The sequence below is a fragment of the Vittaforma corneae genome, assembly GCF_000231115.1.
Source record: "Vittaforma corneae ATCC 50505 unplaced genomic scaffold supercont1.10, whole genome shotgun sequence".
NCBI classification, from domain to species: domain Eukaryota; kingdom Fungi; phylum Microsporidia; family Nosematidae; genus Vittaforma; species Vittaforma corneae.
In genome coordinates, this window is record NW_006889843.1 from 1,578 (window position 1) to 21,295 (window position 19,718).

General features: G+C 29.9%; 10 protein-coding genes and 1 non-coding gene across 11 annotated transcripts; 8 read left to right on the forward strand and 3 right to left on the reverse strand.

Annotated features, from left to right (window-relative positions):
* Positions 1 to 1,762: 1,762 nt before the first annotated feature.
* On the forward strand, positions 1,763 to 2,101 carry VICG_01200 (uncharacterized protein; the record flags this gene model as incomplete). Its single annotated transcript, XM_007604584.1, has 1 exon — positions 1,763 to 2,101. A coding segment is annotated over one exon (339 nt), but the record flags the coding sequence as incomplete, so codon positions are not given.
* Positions 2,102 to 10,351: 8,250 nt separating this feature from the next.
* On the forward strand, positions 10,352 to 11,716 carry VICG_01201 (uncharacterized protein; the record flags this gene model as incomplete). Its single annotated transcript, XM_007604585.1, has 1 exon — positions 10,352 to 11,716. The coding sequence occupies one exon, from the start codon at positions 10,352 to 10,354 to the stop codon at positions 11,714 to 11,716; it is 1,365 nt and encodes a 454-aa protein (XP_007604647.1).
* Positions 11,717 to 12,073: 357 nt separating this feature from the next.
* On the reverse strand, positions 12,074 to 12,625 carry VICG_01202 (uncharacterized protein; the record flags this gene model as incomplete). Its single annotated transcript, XM_007604586.1, has 1 exon — positions 12,074 to 12,625. One exon carries the CDS (start codon positions 12,623 to 12,625, stop codon positions 12,074 to 12,076), a length of 552 nt encoding a protein of 183 aa, XP_007604648.1.
* A 469-nt stretch (positions 12,626 to 13,094) lies between these two features.
* On the reverse strand, positions 13,095 to 13,598 carry VICG_01203 (uncharacterized protein; the record flags this gene model as incomplete). The annotated part of the gene is made up of 1 exon (XM_007604587.1): positions 13,095 to 13,598. One exon carries the CDS (start codon positions 13,596 to 13,598, stop codon positions 13,095 to 13,097), a length of 504 nt encoding a protein of 167 aa, XP_007604649.1.
* A 167-nt stretch (positions 13,599 to 13,765) lies between these two features.
* Positions 13,766 to 14,236, reverse strand: VICG_01204 (uncharacterized protein; the record flags this gene model as incomplete). The annotated part of the gene is made up of 1 exon (XM_007604588.1): positions 13,766 to 14,236. One exon carries the CDS (start codon positions 14,234 to 14,236, stop codon positions 13,766 to 13,768), a length of 471 nt encoding a protein of 156 aa, XP_007604650.1.
* A 282-nt stretch (positions 14,237 to 14,518) lies between these two features.
* Positions 14,519 to 14,824, forward strand: VICG_01205 (small GTP-binding protein domain protein; the record flags this gene model as incomplete). Its single annotated transcript, XM_007604589.1, has 1 exon — positions 14,519 to 14,824. The coding sequence occupies one exon, from the start codon at positions 14,519 to 14,521 to the stop codon at positions 14,822 to 14,824; it is 306 nt and encodes a 101-aa protein (XP_007604651.1).
* Positions 14,825 to 15,112: 288 nt separating this feature from the next.
* VICG_01206 (uncharacterized protein) lies at positions 15,113 to 15,604 on the forward strand (the record flags this gene model as incomplete). The annotated part of the gene is made up of 1 exon (XM_007604590.1): positions 15,113 to 15,604. One exon carries the CDS (start codon positions 15,113 to 15,115, stop codon positions 15,602 to 15,604), a length of 492 nt encoding a protein of 163 aa, XP_007604652.1.
* A 368-nt stretch (positions 15,605 to 15,972) lies between these two features.
* Positions 15,973 to 16,332, forward strand: VICG_01207 (uncharacterized protein; the record flags this gene model as incomplete). Its single annotated transcript, XM_007604591.1, has 1 exon — positions 15,973 to 16,332. One exon carries the CDS (start codon positions 15,973 to 15,975, stop codon positions 16,330 to 16,332), a length of 360 nt encoding a protein of 119 aa, XP_007604653.1.
* A 254-nt stretch (positions 16,333 to 16,586) lies between these two features.
* VICG_01208 (uncharacterized protein) lies at positions 16,587 to 17,585 on the forward strand (the record flags this gene model as incomplete). Its single annotated transcript, XM_007604592.1, has 1 exon — positions 16,587 to 17,585. One exon carries the CDS (start codon positions 16,587 to 16,589, stop codon positions 17,583 to 17,585), a length of 999 nt encoding a protein of 332 aa, XP_007604654.1.
* A 175-nt stretch (positions 17,586 to 17,760) lies between these two features.
* VICG_02269 lies at positions 17,761 to 17,843 on the forward strand. The gene has a single exon. It is a non-coding gene; the product is annotated as a tRNA-Tyr (tRNA).
* Positions 17,844 to 18,452: 609 nt separating this feature from the next.
* Positions 18,453 to 19,256, forward strand: VICG_01209 (uncharacterized protein; the record flags this gene model as incomplete). Its single annotated transcript, XM_007604593.1, has 1 exon — positions 18,453 to 19,256. One exon carries the CDS (start codon positions 18,453 to 18,455, stop codon positions 19,254 to 19,256), a length of 804 nt encoding a protein of 267 aa, XP_007604655.1.
* Positions 19,257 to 19,718: the final 462 nt, after the last annotated feature.

Genomic DNA, 19,718 nt, shown 5'->3' on the forward strand with positions numbered 1-19,718 from the left:
GCATTATTAAATTGTATAACAATGCTCTGTGGTATAATCTGATGGTACCAAATCTTATATTTGAATTCTTTTAATGATCCATCATATTTTCTTAATAATAAATTGAGTATGCCAATAAACCTTTACTTAATACATGTTCTTCTCAATGTTAAGGGTTTTAGAATATATACGCAAGAGTATATAGTTAATTGGCATGACAATCGATAAATTTTTAAGAGAAATTGAAAATCTGGCCCTTCGATTTTTTTGATAGTACTTTTAATATCAATCTAAGATTGACATATTTCATAAATAATTTAATTAACTTGTATGTGGTTTTCTTTCTTTGCAGCCATATAAATCAAAACATTGCTTTTGTGTATTATTTAAATTGCATTTTGACAAATATGTAATTTGTATCTTTGTAAACCACACATATTCAAACTTATGAAACAATCCAATGAAATACAATGTTGGTTATGCTTAATAAGGAATAAATAGAAAACAAAAACCGGAGTTTCGTAGTATGTGAGTGAATGCCTGCATTTGGTCTAATATGTGGAGGTGTTTTGTTTAAAACTAAAAAAACTTTTGGCAATTTATAAATCATTGTATATAAATTAAAAATTGAAAACATTGGTTTAAAACTGATGATCTTGTAATCAATCCTTTTGGATTTTAAAATCTCCGTTTCTTCTTAGAAGTTATATTGTGAAGATTTAAAAATATAAAGCTAGCATGTTGTGGATATTAAGGGAAGTGGCACCAACAATAAAATTTTTATAGTTTTTCTAGTTTGTGCGTGTTATTAGCTAGTTGATAAAGGGCACACCAAATCTTCTTCACCTTGAATTTAGATCAGTATTAAAATAATGGGAAAGATGTATTTGAGCATACTCAAAAGTATAGATACTTTTGAGTTCCATTTTTAACAATCTTATATAGAATTTTGCCAATACTCATGTTGTTATGAATACTACATAGAGCCCAGCGACAATATAATATATGATTGATTAACACATGGGGATTGTTTGCGAAAATACTTGAAATTAAATGTTTTGGGAATTCAATCCTTTTTATATTTAATATTTTAATATCAATCCCTTTCGTTTTTTAATTTTGAGAAATGTGTGTAATATAATAAATAATCTATATTAGTCAAATAAATTCCACAAAATATCACACACTCATAAGAGTAAATATGCTGATTCAAATAAATGATATATATTGTTGGAAAACAATAATATACTTTGCAATCAAATTAAAACCAATCTTTCAAACACACAATTTGAGACAATGTCTTATCACTGTAAAGTGCTGGGGATTCTATAAAATAAAAAAAATTTAAAAACCTCTAAAATGCAGATGCCCACGCCAAATACACGCATCTATTTATAATAAATAAAATACTTTAAAAAGAGTAAAAGCAGAACGGCTTTTATCAAAAATCAAGCTATTTAAAAATAATAAATATAATAGCAAATAAGACAAGTTGGGCTATATTAAAAAATTTTCAATCGGACTTTTAGCCTAGAAATAAAAATTTATAAGATCCAAAATTATACATGATGGTTTGTTCTAAGCTTTAATTTATTCAAAAATAATAAGTATTTTGAACAATGAGACTAAATGAAAACCCCTAACATTAAGCTCCTGGAAAAGACAGCCTCATCCATTTATCTTGTCATAAAACCACATCAAAGACACTAAAGAAATGAAAATACCTATACAGATTGAAAGATTTTACGTTCATGTACTTCCATAAGAGTAGTTTTAAATTTAAGTGCAGCATTTCCATGTCGTCATCGTGGAAAATATTCATGAAATTACTGCAAATTTTGATGTGATAGCATTGCACATATTTATTAAAATATTTTATATGCCAATTCTCTTATTAGAAGCTTTTATAAAATCCAACCTCAAGCATCTTGATGGAGATAGAATAAACAGGAAGAAATATGAAAATGCTGTTGAGTCACCGTCTCTTATTATAGAGATGAATGCTAGATTTTTATTAAAAGCCCATTTTAAGTATATGCAATGGTTGTTCAGAGATTTAGCTCTTTTATTTTATGAGATAAGCTCAGATTATTTATTTCTAAAAACCACTTATAAGCATTAAGGTAAAATTATATGATAAAAATATTGTGGAGAGCTTTCTTTTCATATTCATTCCAAAAATCTTCATCTGATGTATGTGTGGCTTCAACAAACTTAATATGTGTAATTATCGAAGCTTGTGAAATTTACAAGTATTGATTGAGCAAAAATTCATGCCAAGATGCAGATTAAAACCTTTGCTCTTTTAAATATCAAGTAAAAGTTAAAAAATAAAATATACACTCTCATTCATCTGATTTTAAATATTTCGTTATAACTTTATATTTTTAAGTAATTATATTCTATATGATACATTAGATACAGTATAACAAATAAATAAAGATATCAAGACAACATATCATATTGAGTATTCTTTATTATCATCGTGGTCTCTCGAGATCATCATCCAAATTAACATATTAAATATGTTGGTTGCACAATAGAATTTATAAAAATTTCAATCTATAATTAACTTGATATAAATTTGATGCAATTAAATTTCAATAAATTAAAGCAGCTATGATTTAATTTTTAATCTTTTATTACTGTATTTTTTTAGGAGGTTATTTGCATCCCATTTAGATACTTAATTGAAGTTTCTATATATGATGTTAAATGTTAATAAAAATCAAGATTATTTGGTGTTGTTTTATCATCACATCATTTAACTATAATCGCTTATGATATCATAAGTTATAAATGGATAATTTCTAGTAAAATGCAGGCTAATTAACATGGTTATATTTTCATATTGCTGTTGTTAACGTTACTTGGAATGTGGTGTTATTTTTTAAGTACACATGTATATGTTTACACCACAAGAAATGAAAAGAACGATTCAAACAGTTAAATTTATAAAATAATATGAGACATGTTATACATCCATTGTATAATTTATTGAATGTGGTATATATCGCCAATGAACATACGTAAATAACAAATGAAAGACAAAATCATCATATTCCACCTATTTATTAATGTTTTGGTGTGATAAAAACATAGGGTGTTCTTGTCAGTCTTAAACATCAATTCAAAAATTTACGGTGTACTAACACTCAGATGTTACACTCACATCTCGAAGCCTAAATTCAGATTATATCTTCATGTATTGACATAATATCATAATGGGTTATAATGCCAGAATAGCATACTCAGCTTAGACGAATATAAGATGTCTGCACAATTGTACTATTCTGCAGGCAGAGTATCTAGAAATATAAAACTAGATATGGATTGTTTTTACAATGGCTTTGAACCTTGTGAACAAAACAATTTTCATCTATCTGACAAATAGATTTAAACCCAATTGAATCCACAGCAAAATATAACTGTAACTAATTTTAATGCCTCAATAACTTTCATCTCTGTCAGACCATTATGCCATAGGTTTGTCTTTTGATCAGAAAGTTATAACATAAAGATACGAAGCAAAAATGGTCTTAATCCTTCAAAATGTATACTCTTTATATTTATATGTATGGTGGCTATTGATTCAGAATTGACAAAGTTCATTTGCTGTATCTTTTCCATTATATCTGAGGAACATGGCATATATTATATGGAGTTTTCTTTATCTAACAGTATATTGAAATGGGTAATCTGCCAGACTCTTGTATTCAAAATTACTCATTTTCTTTTAGTCAAGAATTAAAATCGTTACTTCTAATATATCATATGGTATTGCTGCTGGGTAATATAATCTAATTTGTTTAATCTTTGTAGAATACAATTAATAAAGTCCTAAAATTGTATTCCATGTTCATTTTATTGGAAATGTGGAAAGGCATCATGCTTTGAGTTTACCTCCTGATTTCGAAACATTCAACATTCAAAGTAAATATTACAGATATTTATAAACAGTGCCGTTCAATATAAAATATATTGTCACCCAAGGATATTATTTTTTTGGATAACAAGAAGTAACGTCTTTTTGTCTATATCTACGCAGTACCACCATTCAATATTTGAATTAGTAAGTGAACAAGCACCCAGGTTAAAGATAAGTGTATATTTGTGATGAGATATAATATATATGAGAGCAGAACTTGTCTCGATATGCCAACTTCATCAATCTAATCAAATCCGTTTCTAAATATAAAAATGATTTTTAATGTTTATCATCTCTAAAATAATGTTTCATTGATCAATAACTATTAATCATGTACTTTCGAAATTAATTAATACTAAGAAACATAAGGTCTAGATCTCCAGGACCAATAACTTTTTGATATTGAAAAATAAAGGTACGATTGTGTCTATTTTCTGGATTCACATTCGAATCAACAATTTTATCTTATTTATTTCAATTTTGCTATCATGAGTACTGACCATAAGTATGCACAAATAATTTCTAAACAACGGTGATATTGGTTGTCACATGAGATAATCCTGTGTCTTACTCGTATAAAGGCCCACCCACATTTACTATTGATAGAATTTTTTACAAAAATATAAAATTGATAAGAGATATAAAAGCCTATCTCTAAACAGATCAAGGAAATACAAATTGTAGCATAAAAAACATGGCGTCATTATATACAGATTTTATAAAAGGGGAAATCTTAATGACTTAAAAATTGTTTATACATCTTAAAACCACATGAAGATTCAGAATCCTTATGAAAAAATATACTTAAAAAATCCCAGCACTGTCTACAAAATGATTTATGCATGCATGTTGTTACCGATCATACTAAGTGATGTTCTTGTGATGAAATTGTGTAAAAATTTTACAACAGATTTAATGAGAGATATCATTAAAAAAGATAGATTAGGGGAAATGATGTGGCTAAATATAAATTAATAAACAAGAAAATATGATCTTAATTGATTAAATTTACGGGATACTCACAACTTTTCGTAAATTGATATTTTTTAGATTAAGCATTTAAACGTTAACTCCTAAAATAACAACCACAGCAAGTTCTTATAAAAATATTTAATGAACAAAATTCTTTACAAATTCACATACAAATGTTCATCGCAAGAATATGTTTGTGCTATTCAACTCGAAATGCCAGTTTTTACATTTGTAGTTAATATATTTTGCACAGCAATGACAGTATTAAATCTATCTACATCATAGATTATATTAGAATAATAATGTATGCTTCTATTTTTTCTGCAAGCATAATTTCTCGGATTTTATTTATACGCGCAGAAATCTATATATTTTATTTTCTGAAAGTTTTATAACGTGCTAACTCGTGATACTCCATAGACATAGGTTTAAGGTGTATTGATTGACAAGTTTATGCAATATATTTCTGATTTCTCAAAGTATTTGAGTATAAAAATTCATCCGACAGTTTTAGCATCAGCGAATTCAACTTTCTAATCCATTGTTTAATCTGATAAATCACTGATGGATTTATTCACATGTTAACCGGCCATTTGGGCTTGCTAATTACAAGATCTAAAATGGCAAAAATTTTTGTCAACTTTTGCTTGATGTACCTTTTTTGTTGTGGTTAAAATTTTTAGTAAAACAAATCAAATGCTTTTTACAAAAGCCTAACTATTCAATGTTTTGAAAATCTAAATATTATATATAGTATGTTTACAATATAAATTATTTATTAATTCAACACTTAATATTCAATCATTCAAACAAATAATCACATAACAAAATTGATCATAAAGAATCCTTAGAAAACTAAAAACTTCCCCCAAATACAAGCATATTGGCAAACCATGATGATTATTTGAAGTCAAGCAATGAAATCAATTTATTTCATAAATACAAGCATCATATAATCATGGTAATTATGTATTATAATGGCCGATACTCCATTCTAGAACTCTTAGCAAACTTTATAACTTTTATATTATAAATATTTTTAAAATAAAGTCAATTGACTCGAATTAATATTGATAAAGGAGATTCACATTTATTTTAAATACTTATTCCATTGTTTGATTTGTGAACACTTTGCAATCTTTGTTAATAAAATAAAATCTTCATTGGCAGTCATGCCAATCAGATATTAAATAGTAAGAATCATTGAATAATCCAGAATTGTCGTTTCGAAATCAAATGACAATTAAAATAGCAGTATTAATATTATTTATGAAAATATGTTTATCTATGGACTTTGTTGTATCTATAGATATATCTAAATTGCGTACATATGATATTTGAAGTATTTTTGGCTTTGTATATTTGTATATCAATGAGCTTTAAGTTTTATTACTGTCCTATTTTAAATACATGTGTGTTTTTAGCCATTCCAGTTTCGTTTTAAAACAGGCATTATTGTATGTTTTGCTTGATTTTGATCTATAAAACCCTATCTTACCGAAACGAAATGATGCTATTTGCGAATAAGTTATTCAATGCCCACAATATTTATAAAAGATAATAGATGTTACCTGCATGAAAGAATTCATTGCTATAAAACACTCAACGAGCCATTGCAAGCATTACAATGGCGAATCGAAGGTTGCTCGTCAATTGAAGAATCTTCAAAATAGGCTATGGCGTCATATTTCATATTTGTGTCCGGGAGCAGCTAATAACCATCTAGCGCATTTTTCTTATTATCTTTTAGATAATCCTTCAACGCAACCACGTATTTGATATGTGAATGTACCTTCTCGAGCTAAATATCAATTATCTATTCAATTTATCATCCAGACACAAATAATATGCTCACGAATTGGTTCTGAATGGTACAAAAGCAAATTGAGTAGTGATATTAAAAAATCTTATCAACTATCGTATTTAAAAAGCATGTATTATAATTTTTACATTTTTATTAATAAACTATTCATCAAATTTTTTAATTTATTTATACATTTCCGGTGTTTAGAATAACTCCTACGATTATAATGCTTTTTTGATTGAATGGGAAATATAGGTAAGCTTTTATTCTACTATATTTATTGCTTAATTGCTCTTTGAAATTTTTTTGATCAAGCCAATAGCTTTATAATGTTCTATTATTTTAATGATCCAAGCATGCATAGTCTATAATGATTAATGGTGTGATTTGATAGCCTGAAAAATGGCATTTATAGTATAAAATTATATAGGTTTTGTTTGTGTGTTTACTTTTTCGACAATCCAACTCACTTAAATGCGTTTATCGTGCTGAAGGTAAAAATCAAACAAATTGCATTTTCTATTTTGAAATACGATGGGTCAAATAGATCAATAAAGTAGAAGCTCACCTTTTATACCATGTTTTATGTACTATTACGCAATGAGCATGCAAAATTAAATGACTGCAAACTTCGCTTCAATGGGGTTTTTAATACATTTAGACTGTCGACAAACTTTCAGTCGTGGTTTAGAAATTCGTTCTTTTGCAGTCAAGTAAATAGCAAGTATCGTCTACAACAACAATTCAGATCAATATGCGCATATGGAGACAATATATGGTGGCGATTACTTGACTTACATAACGGTTCTCGCATTGCAATAACAAACAACCTTTGCTGATCCTTAGTGGCATAAATGTTCTATCCAGCTCAATTACATAGTGGCAACTAGTACCTTTTCAAATCGCGATATGCCTTGATTGTCTAAACTCCGAAACTCTAAGATATTTTAAGTTCAGCACATTTATTAACTGCGATTCAGTCACAAGAGATTGTGTTGACAAGTCTTCCATATGAGCTATGCTTTGGCATACATATACAAACTTGTATCTCAAAACGAGACTCCGTGTGCCCATATTTTGAAGTGTTGAGTTAGTCCATATTTCCAGTCACATGTTTCAAAAGTAATTTTCTTGCCAAATTTCCTCTGTCGATATGAGTGTCTAGACTAAATGCAATTTTCAGTGACACTACTTTACAAATGTTGCATAATCTTACTTCTAACAGTCCCCGCAAGTATTTAGCCAATGGCCCGCCCATTTACTTTTGATCAGCATTCACATTTAATGCTGGATAACGGAAAGAGTAAAAGGAAGGTTGGAAATTTAACCTTAAATCTTAAGTGTTTAAATCACAAGGTCCACGATATGATTTCAAGGCACTACTCACAAAACTTTTTAAGTTGTTTAAAATCCGAGATAAAGCAGAGCGGTTCACCATTGGGTCCAAAATCTTGAGTGTTTTATACTTGCCCAAGCACATTCTTTGGAATGTTTTTGATAAAAATTCACTTCATATCAAGACATCCCAATGAGGATCAAAAGAATCATATGCACATCAAATAAAGTGAGTTACAAACAAGGGACCATTAGTTAACAGAGATCAAAGAATTGTGCATGATGTCACATCTGCAACTTAGTCAGATTTTGTTTTTGGTGCTATATAGACATCAGCTCTTCAATAAACTTGGCTTACTTCTCTAAAAATTCAACGTTGTGAAGCAAGAATTCCATATGAGTGTGTGGCGTTGGATAAAAAGCCCAATAGGCAAGTATCCTGTGGTAAACTATAGAAGACAAAAGATTGAGTGGTATCACCTAGACAATATAATCATTCTGCAAGCTATTCAGAGGACTAAAGGCGGCTGGGCTTCTAAGGTGCACACCCAGAATGCTTTGAATTCTCTAGAACAGGCATGATACGGTGCGCTGTATAGAAACCATGGCACATCCGAAGTATTTTTATGTCTCATTGGCGGGAATAGTTGTGGTTGGTGATGTATGATTATATTTCGGCCATTTCATATTCCGTACCTTAATAAAAACAAGAGCATCAAATAAAGATGAAGAAATGCTTAAAAAGATTTTAAAAACGCATGGCATTGCTTGTAAAATTTAAAAGTAAAGTCTGTACGATCCTATAATCATACTTCTTCGATCTTCTGTATATATCATACAAAGTTGGTTGAAATTGTATATGAAAGCATATGCTCATAAAAACAATTTATAAAAATTTTTATTTAACACATCGACTCAAATTAACCACGTAATAGACATTTTGCAGCCAATAATATTTATTAAAATTAGTCAGGGGAGATATATTAACAAAAATTTGTACTCCAAGGTTAAAATACATATTCAAATTTGTGATTCAACCATTAAAAATTATGAATATCATTCGATACTGATTTTATCAATTATAAGACTAAATTCATTAACTCCCGGAGAACATTTACGCAATTTTATCACATCACTGTATAACTTACTAGTAGGCAATAAAATGTTTCGAGCACAATAAAATAATGAATTTATAATTAAATATAAAAATAAAACCCAAGACCTTACAGATAAGTAGTTGATTTTTTACTATGTACTGGAATGTGTTTGCTATGCAAGAGGCCGATATGCATCGTTCTAATGGACTTTTATTCATTACAACCACTTTTCTAGCAAAATAAAAATGACTAGAGGAATCCAGGACTTGAAAATTTTTAGTGGCCATTAAGATTTCATCTTTTCATACATATGGACAAAAATTATTGGCTTTTTGGCATATCTAGTCTTAAATATGGGGTAAACTTTTAGGTGCTAATTTTAAACACCCCTGCATTTCCAATAGACTTGTTTTATAAGAGAATGATTTGAAGCGAAGAAATGCAAATTACCTTTTTTACTTAAGAGAAAAATTACACCATATAATAAGAAAATACTCAACTTATTTCAAGCTATGAAACGATCAAAGTGGAATTTAATTATAAGGGTCAAACCAATTTCATCATAAATATTAAAGTTGAAGATTCCTGATACTTCTTCATTAGAAATCTCAATCCTATAGAATTCCAATACGATCTAAACATAAGCAATCTCGTTTCAATCATTGAATCTATTTGATCTTTCCTTTCAATATCCTAAGTTTTCTAGTTTAGCTTAAATTTCATGCCAGATAAAAGCTATTTTGTTCTATGCGTCTCTACAAATATTTCCTTTCCACTTAAAAGTTTAAACAATATAAACACAGAGTTCTAGGGAAACTTTGGATTATTATATTGAAACAGGAATGATGACATGTTACTCACATATCAGTGATACTATTAAAAATATCGAATTCCATTCTGTACATTAATTAAAAATCGCAATTTAACAACAGCTTCTTGATATTTATTAAGATACATTGTGGTTGTGTGGTTAATCTACATGGATATGTAAAGTCTTGTGATTGTTAGCTGGAGATTGATACGACTCCATGATTCATAGCTTACGAAACCAACAATTCATGATTAAGTAACATTGCGGAAAGCTTGATAATTGATTATTATTAACTACATTAAGCACATACTTTTTTGAACAATAGTAATTGTTTGTTTTTAATTAAAAACAAACAAACATCCATAGTATTTTAAATTAAAAAAATAATTAAACATATTTATAGTCTAATTTTACCTATCCCACACATGAAGCTTATTTTTTATATTTCAATACTATGCCGCTGTTTATATATTGTTAGAAGAAAACGACATTCCTATTTCCCAATGTTATCATTAGAAGATCAAAAAATTATGTACGATAGATATCTTTCATTGATTATATATGAGCAAGAAAGACCTGAATTTGAAAATTTTGAGGATTCAATGATTGATATTAAGGAGGTCAACAAGTTTAGAAGCCAAATTAAAAACAATATGGATATAACCGTTCTGGTAATTGATTTGGGTGGATCATCACTAAAAATATCTCTCATAAAATGTATCTATAAAAAAGACAACATAAATCCTGAATTTGATGTTATTAAAAATAAAAGATTAGACTTTGCAGTAGAAAATAACATTGAACCTTTGAGTAAATATTCCTGGAACAATTGGGTGGCCAAAAAAACAAATGAATTCTTAAATGAGTTAAAAAATGAAGCACCAAGCATTCAGGTTCCCGAAACAGCAGCTCTATCATTTTCATTTACGATAAAGCAAACATCTCTTTCCTCAGCTGAATTTGTAGCATGTAAAAAACATTGGTGGTTTTCACCTGAGGGACTAAATAGTAATAACATTGTTGAAGATCTGAATAAAAGTTTAAATTCGGAAAAAATAAAAATAAAGGCAAACTGTGTATTGAATGATGTAATTGCAACATTGATGACCGGATTTGCCTTGAATCTAAAAAATCCGATAGGCATGATTATTGGAACAGGCACGAACGCAGGATATTTGATAAAGAAAAATGATAAGGTGATGCTTGTAAATACTGAATGGGCAGCATTTGATATTGATAATATTTTTAATATTGATGAGTGTTCAAAAAAGTTCTTTGTTGATGAACAAACAAAATCAGAATATCGAAAGCTCGAAGTGTTAACGGCAGGGATGAAACTCGAAGCAATTATTAAAGAAAGAATTAAAGAACTCGAAGTATTTGAAGAGTCAGAGATCGATAGTTTAGATACATTTAAACTATATGATATTTACAAGAAAGTATCAAATAGTGATGTAAATAGAGAAAATATAACATTATTTGAAAGAACAATATGCGAAGTGTTTAAAGATTTTAAGAAAAGAACATACAAAATATTGGCACCAATGATCTTAGCTGCAGCACAGAACAATGATGAGTTTTCATTGATTACAAATGGCACTATTTTAGGAATGGGGTATGATAATATATTATTGAGAAAAGAGCTATCAAAATGTAACAAAAACATCTTACCAAAGCCCAAACGACTTATAGGTATTTACTACCATGAAAATGCATCGTTAATAGGTGCAGCATTCACCAGCATTATATTTTCCAGATGGCACAATCAAATGCCCTTAGCATCAAATTGAATAAACCACATTTTCATATACATTTTCAATATTAATCAATAGCCAATTAAATAGTCATATCAACGCAAAACTTAATTTTTAGAGACATAAAACTAATTAAAAACGGCATTTATTTACTTAGTGGAATTTGAGTATAAAACTGTGAAAATCTCAAATTAAATCGACTTATTTGACGTGTTTCTCAACCACGATTACCAAATCATAGTTGTCAATGATGAAGGATTTTATTTAGTTTTAAGGAGATATTTAATATTACTAAATTTGTATGCCTCTCCATTAACAGTTATTGAGATCAATACGTTTAAATATGTTTATGTATTATAAAATATAAATAGTATACTCTTTTAAATTTCTTCATTATTCTTCTATTCCAACATCCCTTAGGAAATCCTTCTTTTTGATTCCACATCCCTCGCATATTGTATCGATAATGTTTTTGTATATTTGTGTTCTCTTCATTAATTCTTTTTTAATATTTAAACATACCTTCTTTTTCTTATTAAATTCTTCATAACTTACACATTCCTGTTTTCCCTTGCCTTTGTATTCCTTAACAATAGCTTTCATTTTCTCAATAGCTCTTTTTAATTCATCAATACTCAGTTGGTTCTCATATCCATTTAGAACCTGATCTAGCTTCTTGCATTCTTCTTTGAGTTTAATTAGCTCTGCCACATGCCTTTCATAGTTCCACTTCAGATATCTCAAAATCTTGTCATCTATGGTCTGATCCTGTTTCGTATCAATTTCATCTGTGTAAATGCTTTCATCAATCTCAAATGTCATGTCTTGTGTAAGACAATATACTTTTGATTTTCCTATTGTTCTCATAAAGATCTTCCCTTTAGATACCAAGTCATCCAGTATTTTCTGGACTGTAGCCTTTTTACAGTTTTTAAACTGTAACATAACTTCATTTGCTATCACCGGCTTATTTGAATAGTAGAAGAAAGTATAAATTGTATCTCTTAATTGCCTATACTCTGCCCTTTCATCTTGGGAATTGCCATTGGGGGAGTTTTGTTGAAAAATTTTGTTAGTAAAGAATAAAACTGGACATAAAATTTAATAAAATCGAATCACTATTGTCTAACTTATCAATTATAAAATATTAAAATATATTGGCCAATCTAACTGCAGTTAAATTGACGACAAAATGCGAGATAAATTTTAGGATTTACACATATATTATATTAAGTCTTAACGGCGAATCCTTTCCACTTTCAATCTAAATGAGACAAATAGTATTTCTAGAATATCACCAGTAAATATAAAGAGCTTGCTTCTTATTCATGTAATTAGTAAATAAAATTAAGTACGGACACGTGACAGTGAGATAATAATAAATTCTATTGTATTTAATTTATATGTTTAAATTTCAAATATGTCTTAGATCAACAATCAACGGGAACTGATCAGTGCATACTAAAAGCATGTCTCCTGAACCTGAAAAACTCAGATCAGTGATATTAACATTCAGAGGAATCTTCATCGTATCATTTGATCGAACATCTGTCATTTTTAAATGTTTTTCACTAGAATGTACAAGCACATGTTCCTTAACGTCTAAACTCAGACTTACGTCACCCGTAGACCATATTTTTTGTCTTTGATTTACATCGTACAAAAACACCCCAGAAAGACCATGCCCAAAAAACTGATATGTTGTAAATCTCCTATGTAATGATGCACCCAAATTCTCTATCTCAAACATACTTTCTTTAAATAAAAACCCGACTTCTCCGGTCTTTCGAGGTTGATATTCCAAATTTATTATAAGTGAGGGACTTAATTCTACTAGTGTGTCCAACGAACGAAGTAATATTGCCTGAATTATAAAGCACGATATTATTATCAGCACAACTACACACAAACTTATCATCTGAAACAGCTCTAACGTCTAGCACCCCAGAATCAGAAATCTCAATTCTTTTTCTATAAAATATTGTACCATCAAGGGAAGAGGAAAGAAGATGGCCGTTTTCATGATATAAAGATGTGACAGTATCAGTATGACAGGGCCTAATAATTTCATTTTGACTAATTGGATCAAAATAAACAACTTCCCCTAGAAAATAAACCAACACAGATTTTATCTGCTCCTGCAATTATCGAACTCGCAGGTGGGAATTTCTTTTGAAAAAGCAAATCCCTTTTAAAATATCCTTGAAGTGTGAAATCGGCAGTCAAAATTGCAAGATTATGACCAGTCCAACATGTTTTAAGAGTATTTTGTGTCTTTTCAAGGGGATTGATGTTAGTAATATCCAAAAATCTAGATTTATAATGCTTACATATCTTCTTGTCACCCTCTCTGCACTTATGTTTCTTGTATAAATTGAGTTTTTCTGCACACTGAACTACTTTACCACCTTTTAAATGTTGTTTACCGTATAAAAACATCAATCCACATTCAACCACAGTTTTTAAATCATATTCTGGAGTATTTTCTTTGTTCATGCATTTCCCATTGTGCTTATCAATTAAATCTTGAATCTCTTGCTCAGAGAGTGAGAACATGGGTTAAAAAAGCCAATTAAAGAAAAAAGTGAATCATTAAAAAACTACATAAACGAGAAGATGAAAGAATAAAATTGTTCCTTTTATGCTTATTTACATATAAGCTAGATCCAGGCGGTGTGTAAGTTAGAATAAAAAGGACTAGTAGCAGCACAACTATACTTTCATCAAGCACATTAGCTAATGTTGTTTACTTTCTACAGGTATATTTTCCATTTTTGATTGAAAGCTTGCCTACTCGTTTTCTCATTGACTATTCTTTCTCAATCCCAACCCAAGGACATGACATTTCAAAAGATTGTAGATTACATCAAAAAGAAACAAAAAAATTTGAAAATACTGGTAATGGGACTTGACAATGCAGGAAAGACAGCCATCATAAATTCTTACTTTAAACTACGATTAGATTCAGCACCAACGTTTGGTTATAAGATTCATAGCATACTCTACAAGGATTATAAACTAAACATAGTCGACATTGGAGGTCAATACTGCTTTAGAGAGTATTGGTCTAACTATTTTGAAAGAACAGATGGCATATTGTTTATTATAGATTGTACAGATGTAGGGACTGCAGTGAGTATCTGAATCAGCTTATAGACCTTAATGTCCCAATATGTATAATGATTAATAAAATAGACCTAAATCCTAGCTTTAATATACAGGATATAGCCACTAGAATTGATCATATAAAGAATATAAAAGCATTTTCCACAACTATTTATGATCATAAAAGCATAGAGAACGGTGTTGAATGGCTTCTAACTAATGTATAACACATTCCCAATTTAATCATCAAATAAATTTAAGATTCAACCTACTGTACATATTTTATAAATGTATGTGTTTCATCATTTTTCCATTTTTAGCCTTGAGATGAGTTCAGAAGAAACAGATAAAAATGAACTGGAGTTAATTGAAAAAGAAAGCCCAAAAGAGGTAGAAAAGAGAGATGATACAGACAAAAGGGAGAATTTAGAAAGTGACTCATCTTTGGAAGAAAGTCTTTTCTCACAGGAATCACTCTACAAACAAGTGGATGATTCTGAGATAAAAAGAGCAATCTCAGAGATGAATGAAGCAGATCTACAAAGAAATGAAACATTTAAAAGATCGAAGTTCCCCAAATCTGCCATTAAAAAGCACATCAGCTCAATAATAGGACAAGCAGTGAATCCAAATATGATTATTGCAGTAGCAGGATTGTCAAAAGTGTTTGTGGGTGAGATGGTAGAAGAAGCAAAGAAAATACAACAAGAAATGAATGATGACGGTGCTTTACTCCCATCACACATCCATGAGGCATATAGAAGACTTTGTAGAAAGATCCCAAATATGAAATTGAATAACAAGGCACCCTGGGCATGAAAATATAAAGAGAAATAGGCCTTTGATATTTAAAGTAACAGCTTGAAATGCAAATTTTTATGTCTTAAGCTTTGTATGTGCCATAGTTATTAAAAACAATTAAAACAGGGATATTTGAACATTAAATAAAGAAAATGCAGCATCGTGGCTGTCATTTTAATTGCTATTCATTTATACTTTACTTGAATGAGTTGTCGAATATGTAATTTAAATGCTAGGATTAAAATGACACAAAGACTATGAACAACTATCAATCAATCACTAATAAAACAAAAGACGGATCCAACATGTATTTTCAAACATGATTTCGCTTATGCTTCTCTCTTTTCGCTTGAAAATTTTTATCAAGAGTAAAATTTTTCACCCTTATGTCTCAATTAGTAGAATCTTTACAGGAAGATCTTACAGTTCAATCTGCATTAAAAAAAGTACTCCAGGTTTGTAGAAACCACGATTCACTCAAAATAGGGGCAAGCGAAGTCGTTAGATGCTTATATCAAAATGCACCCTTGCAGCTTATTATTATTCCCGAAGATCTTTTTGAGGACTATAAAACAATCATAATGAAAAAAGCAGAGGAACTGAGCATTCCAGTTGTTAAAATCGAGTCTAGACAAGAGCTTGGAGAACTCATGCCATTTTCAGCTAGAAAGATAGGAGCTGTTGGTGTTGTTGATTTTATTCATGATAGCAGAGAAAAAGCTTTTATTTTCAGTGTATCTCAATAAATTAAGAGATTATAAAAATTTAAACTTGAACTACGGTTGATTGTAAGAAACCATACTTATTTAGAGAGTATTGAAAGTAAGCTATTTTATTATGGTAAGTGGGAAGATGATTGTAGAATGGGTATTTATCTAAAATACATGACTATTTATTAATATTCCATGAGCTTGTCGATACTTTGGTAGTTCATTCAAGCAAATATCATTATGTCAATATTTTTTAATCATTTTATATAAGAAAATTAATTTTTAATACCATGGAAAATGAAAAGCGCAAAAGAACATGCTGTATTCTAGCAAATATTAGAAAATCAGCAGAAGAAAACAAAAAAAGACGCAATAGAAAATGGATTGCTATGCTATTAATATTTTTATTATCGTTTAGTGGGTTTGTAGTATGTTATTATGGATTAGAAAACAAATCAGATGAACGTATTGAAATGGATCAAAAATATTTTAAATTGAGAGGATGTGATAAGACACAGAGTGACAAGAAGGTAGATAATGTAGCGGAGTTAATAAAAACAATGCCTGAGGAAAAAGAGGAAGAAAAGGAACAGTCACTAGTGAATACTCCAAATGAAACCAAGCAGGTGACTAGCAAAGATAGTACAAACAGCGCCTTGCTTGAAAATAAGAGCAAACCAATAGGAAGTCAAGTGCTTGATGAAGATCTCTGTTTGGAATGCAGCACTTCACAAACATTACATGGGGAAAATGTGCATCAAGAAGAACAAAACATTGAACATAGGACTGATCTCAGAGGTACAAAAGGAAAGCTCAGGTACTTGGATAGATACTTTACATTTGAGAATTTTATGGCAGATCCAGTTGGATCAATAAAGAAGTTAGAGCACAACAACATTTTCAAGATGGTGTCAATTCCCAAAATACTATTAATATTCATAAGAAGGAGGTTGAAAACTGCTGAAAACCCTGTTAAAAATTTTTTTGAAAATTATCGATATTGCAACAAAAGACTTAGTGCATACAGCAAAGAAAGCATAAAAAGATCATTCTTTGAGTGGGTTCAAACAATGAAGCATAAAATTGAAAACAAGGAAGACAGGATTGAGTGTGAAAGCAAAAGTTTCTTTGATGTAGCTTTAAAGACAATTTTAAAGGACTACTGCAAAGATTTATTGATGAAAATATTTGTAAATAATAAAAAAGAAAAGCATAAAGAACAGCAAAAAGAAGTGGAAAAGCAGATAGAAGTGGGGACAATAGAAAGAAGTCGAACGACCCTGAAATGAATATAATTTATTAAAATATTAGCTGTGTTACTTTTAGTTAAAAACTTATATTATGTTGGAAGTAAGTCCAAGTACAAAAGTATTTATTTAATTACATAATTTTATGGCCTACTTTTAATACCACTTCCAATACAATATATATTTTATTATTATATTCTTTCCTGATTCCTATCACCTCTCAATAGCTCAGTGGTAGAGCAGCTGACTGTAGAAGATGTAGTTATCAGCGGGTCGCTGGTTCGACTCCGGCTTGGGAGATTTTTTTTGTTTTTCTTTTCTACCCAAGCTAGCCGAAAGTAGAATGGAAACAAGTCGGGACATTTCAGAAGCTGCCAAAACAATTCATGACTTAAACAGGCGAATGGATTTTCTTATCAGTACACTCAAAGAGGTAGATAGCGATCTCGAAAACATTATCACACTGAGCGGTGACATTAAAGCACTAGACAATAATCTTAGAAAGTTCCAGCAAAGGCAGCAAAATTAAAAATAAATAAGAATTTGATTGTCGAAGGAGATTAAAATGAAGGATAGTTAACTGTTGAAGTAGAGCTAAAAATAAGGACATGTTAGTTATATTGACATTTATGATATGTTTTCAATCAAATTAACATTGACAGCACAGTTTATCTGGCAATTGCCATGCCTATTGATTTAGCAATGCTTGCCACACTCCTTTTAAAGCTTTTAATAGGTTAGTTAGTTTTTATGATTTTGTAAACACCATCCTAACAGTTTTAATTTCACATTCACAGCAGGCTTTAATGCATACTTTTTATAGTTCATATTAGTGATTTATTTTATTAACGTTTGATCAGGTTTTGTTCCAATTTTAAGAGTTTATTTTTGAGATTTCGTATAGTCCTCATGGACATTAAAGAGGAAAAGTGTAGAGCTAAGGAGTCAGAAGATCAGCTGAATAGTGTTCCAGACAGCACTGCCAATTCAGAAACACTTAAACAACAGGGGAATAGCCTAGAAAACAGCAATGAAAGCAAGATAGATAACGATAGTTTTCTCAATGCTGAGGAACGCACTGAAGAGAGTTTTCACTCCGAAAATGAGTCTGTGAAGAAGATCAAGTCAAATGAAGAATGTGATATTAACAAACAAGATACCATCAATACCGATCGTGCAACCTGTCAATCAAGTGGCGATATTGAAAGAGGTAGAAAGGATAGAATAAATAATAAAAGTGAGGAAAGCATAAAACCATACAGCAGTATTTTTGATAGAGAAAAAACCAGTTGCTTTAGTAAAAACATCTTCACCGAGCCTGGAACAAGCAAGGTAAAGAAAGAATCAACTTTTCTAAAAATGGACTTGAATAAAAGGATTGAGGAGAAGAAAGACAACGTAAAGGAAACAGGCAGTGACTTTATTGCCAAGTGCAAATTGGCCTATTTCGAGGATGAAGAATGGACCGATGTTGGGTGGGGTGAAATTCATTTGAAAGATGGTTATTTTTATTTTATCAGAGATTTTTTAAAGACTGTCATTTTAAAGTTTTGTGCAGACAAAGGGCATTTTAAAAAAGAAGAAGCGTGCATTGTTTTTAAGGCAAAGGGAAAAAAGAGTCTTGGAAATTCATTTGAAATTGTAGAGAGAAAATACAAGGCTGAATTTGAAAATAAAAAATTAATAGTTGAGTTTTTAAATAAATTACCTTAAAAGTAAATCATGCTGGAATGATGATTGGCAAACTACAAGTACTTTAAATAGGCAAAGACCTCAGGCCTTTTATAAGAGCCATGCTAAGAAGACAGTTTTGACAGAAATGAAAGCTATAAATAAAAATTAGAAGATTGTGTTTTGAATACTTGCATATTCACTCTAAACTTGTCAATTTGAAAATTGACAGTTTGATTTTAAGCCATATTTGCATTATCGATAATTAAAGTTTCAATCCTAGTTAAAGAGACAATCAGTTTAAATATTGTTGAATTGTTTCAATAGTGTTTATCACAGTGAGCCAAATTGTGGGTGTTCATTAATGACATAGTCGAATATTCAAACACTTGGAATGTATTTTATTGTTAGTTTTTCAATAGAAATGTTTAATATAGTGTATTATTGCAGATACAATCGATCATAAAACTCATTCTTAAGCCGCTTTTGATACTTGACAGGTAG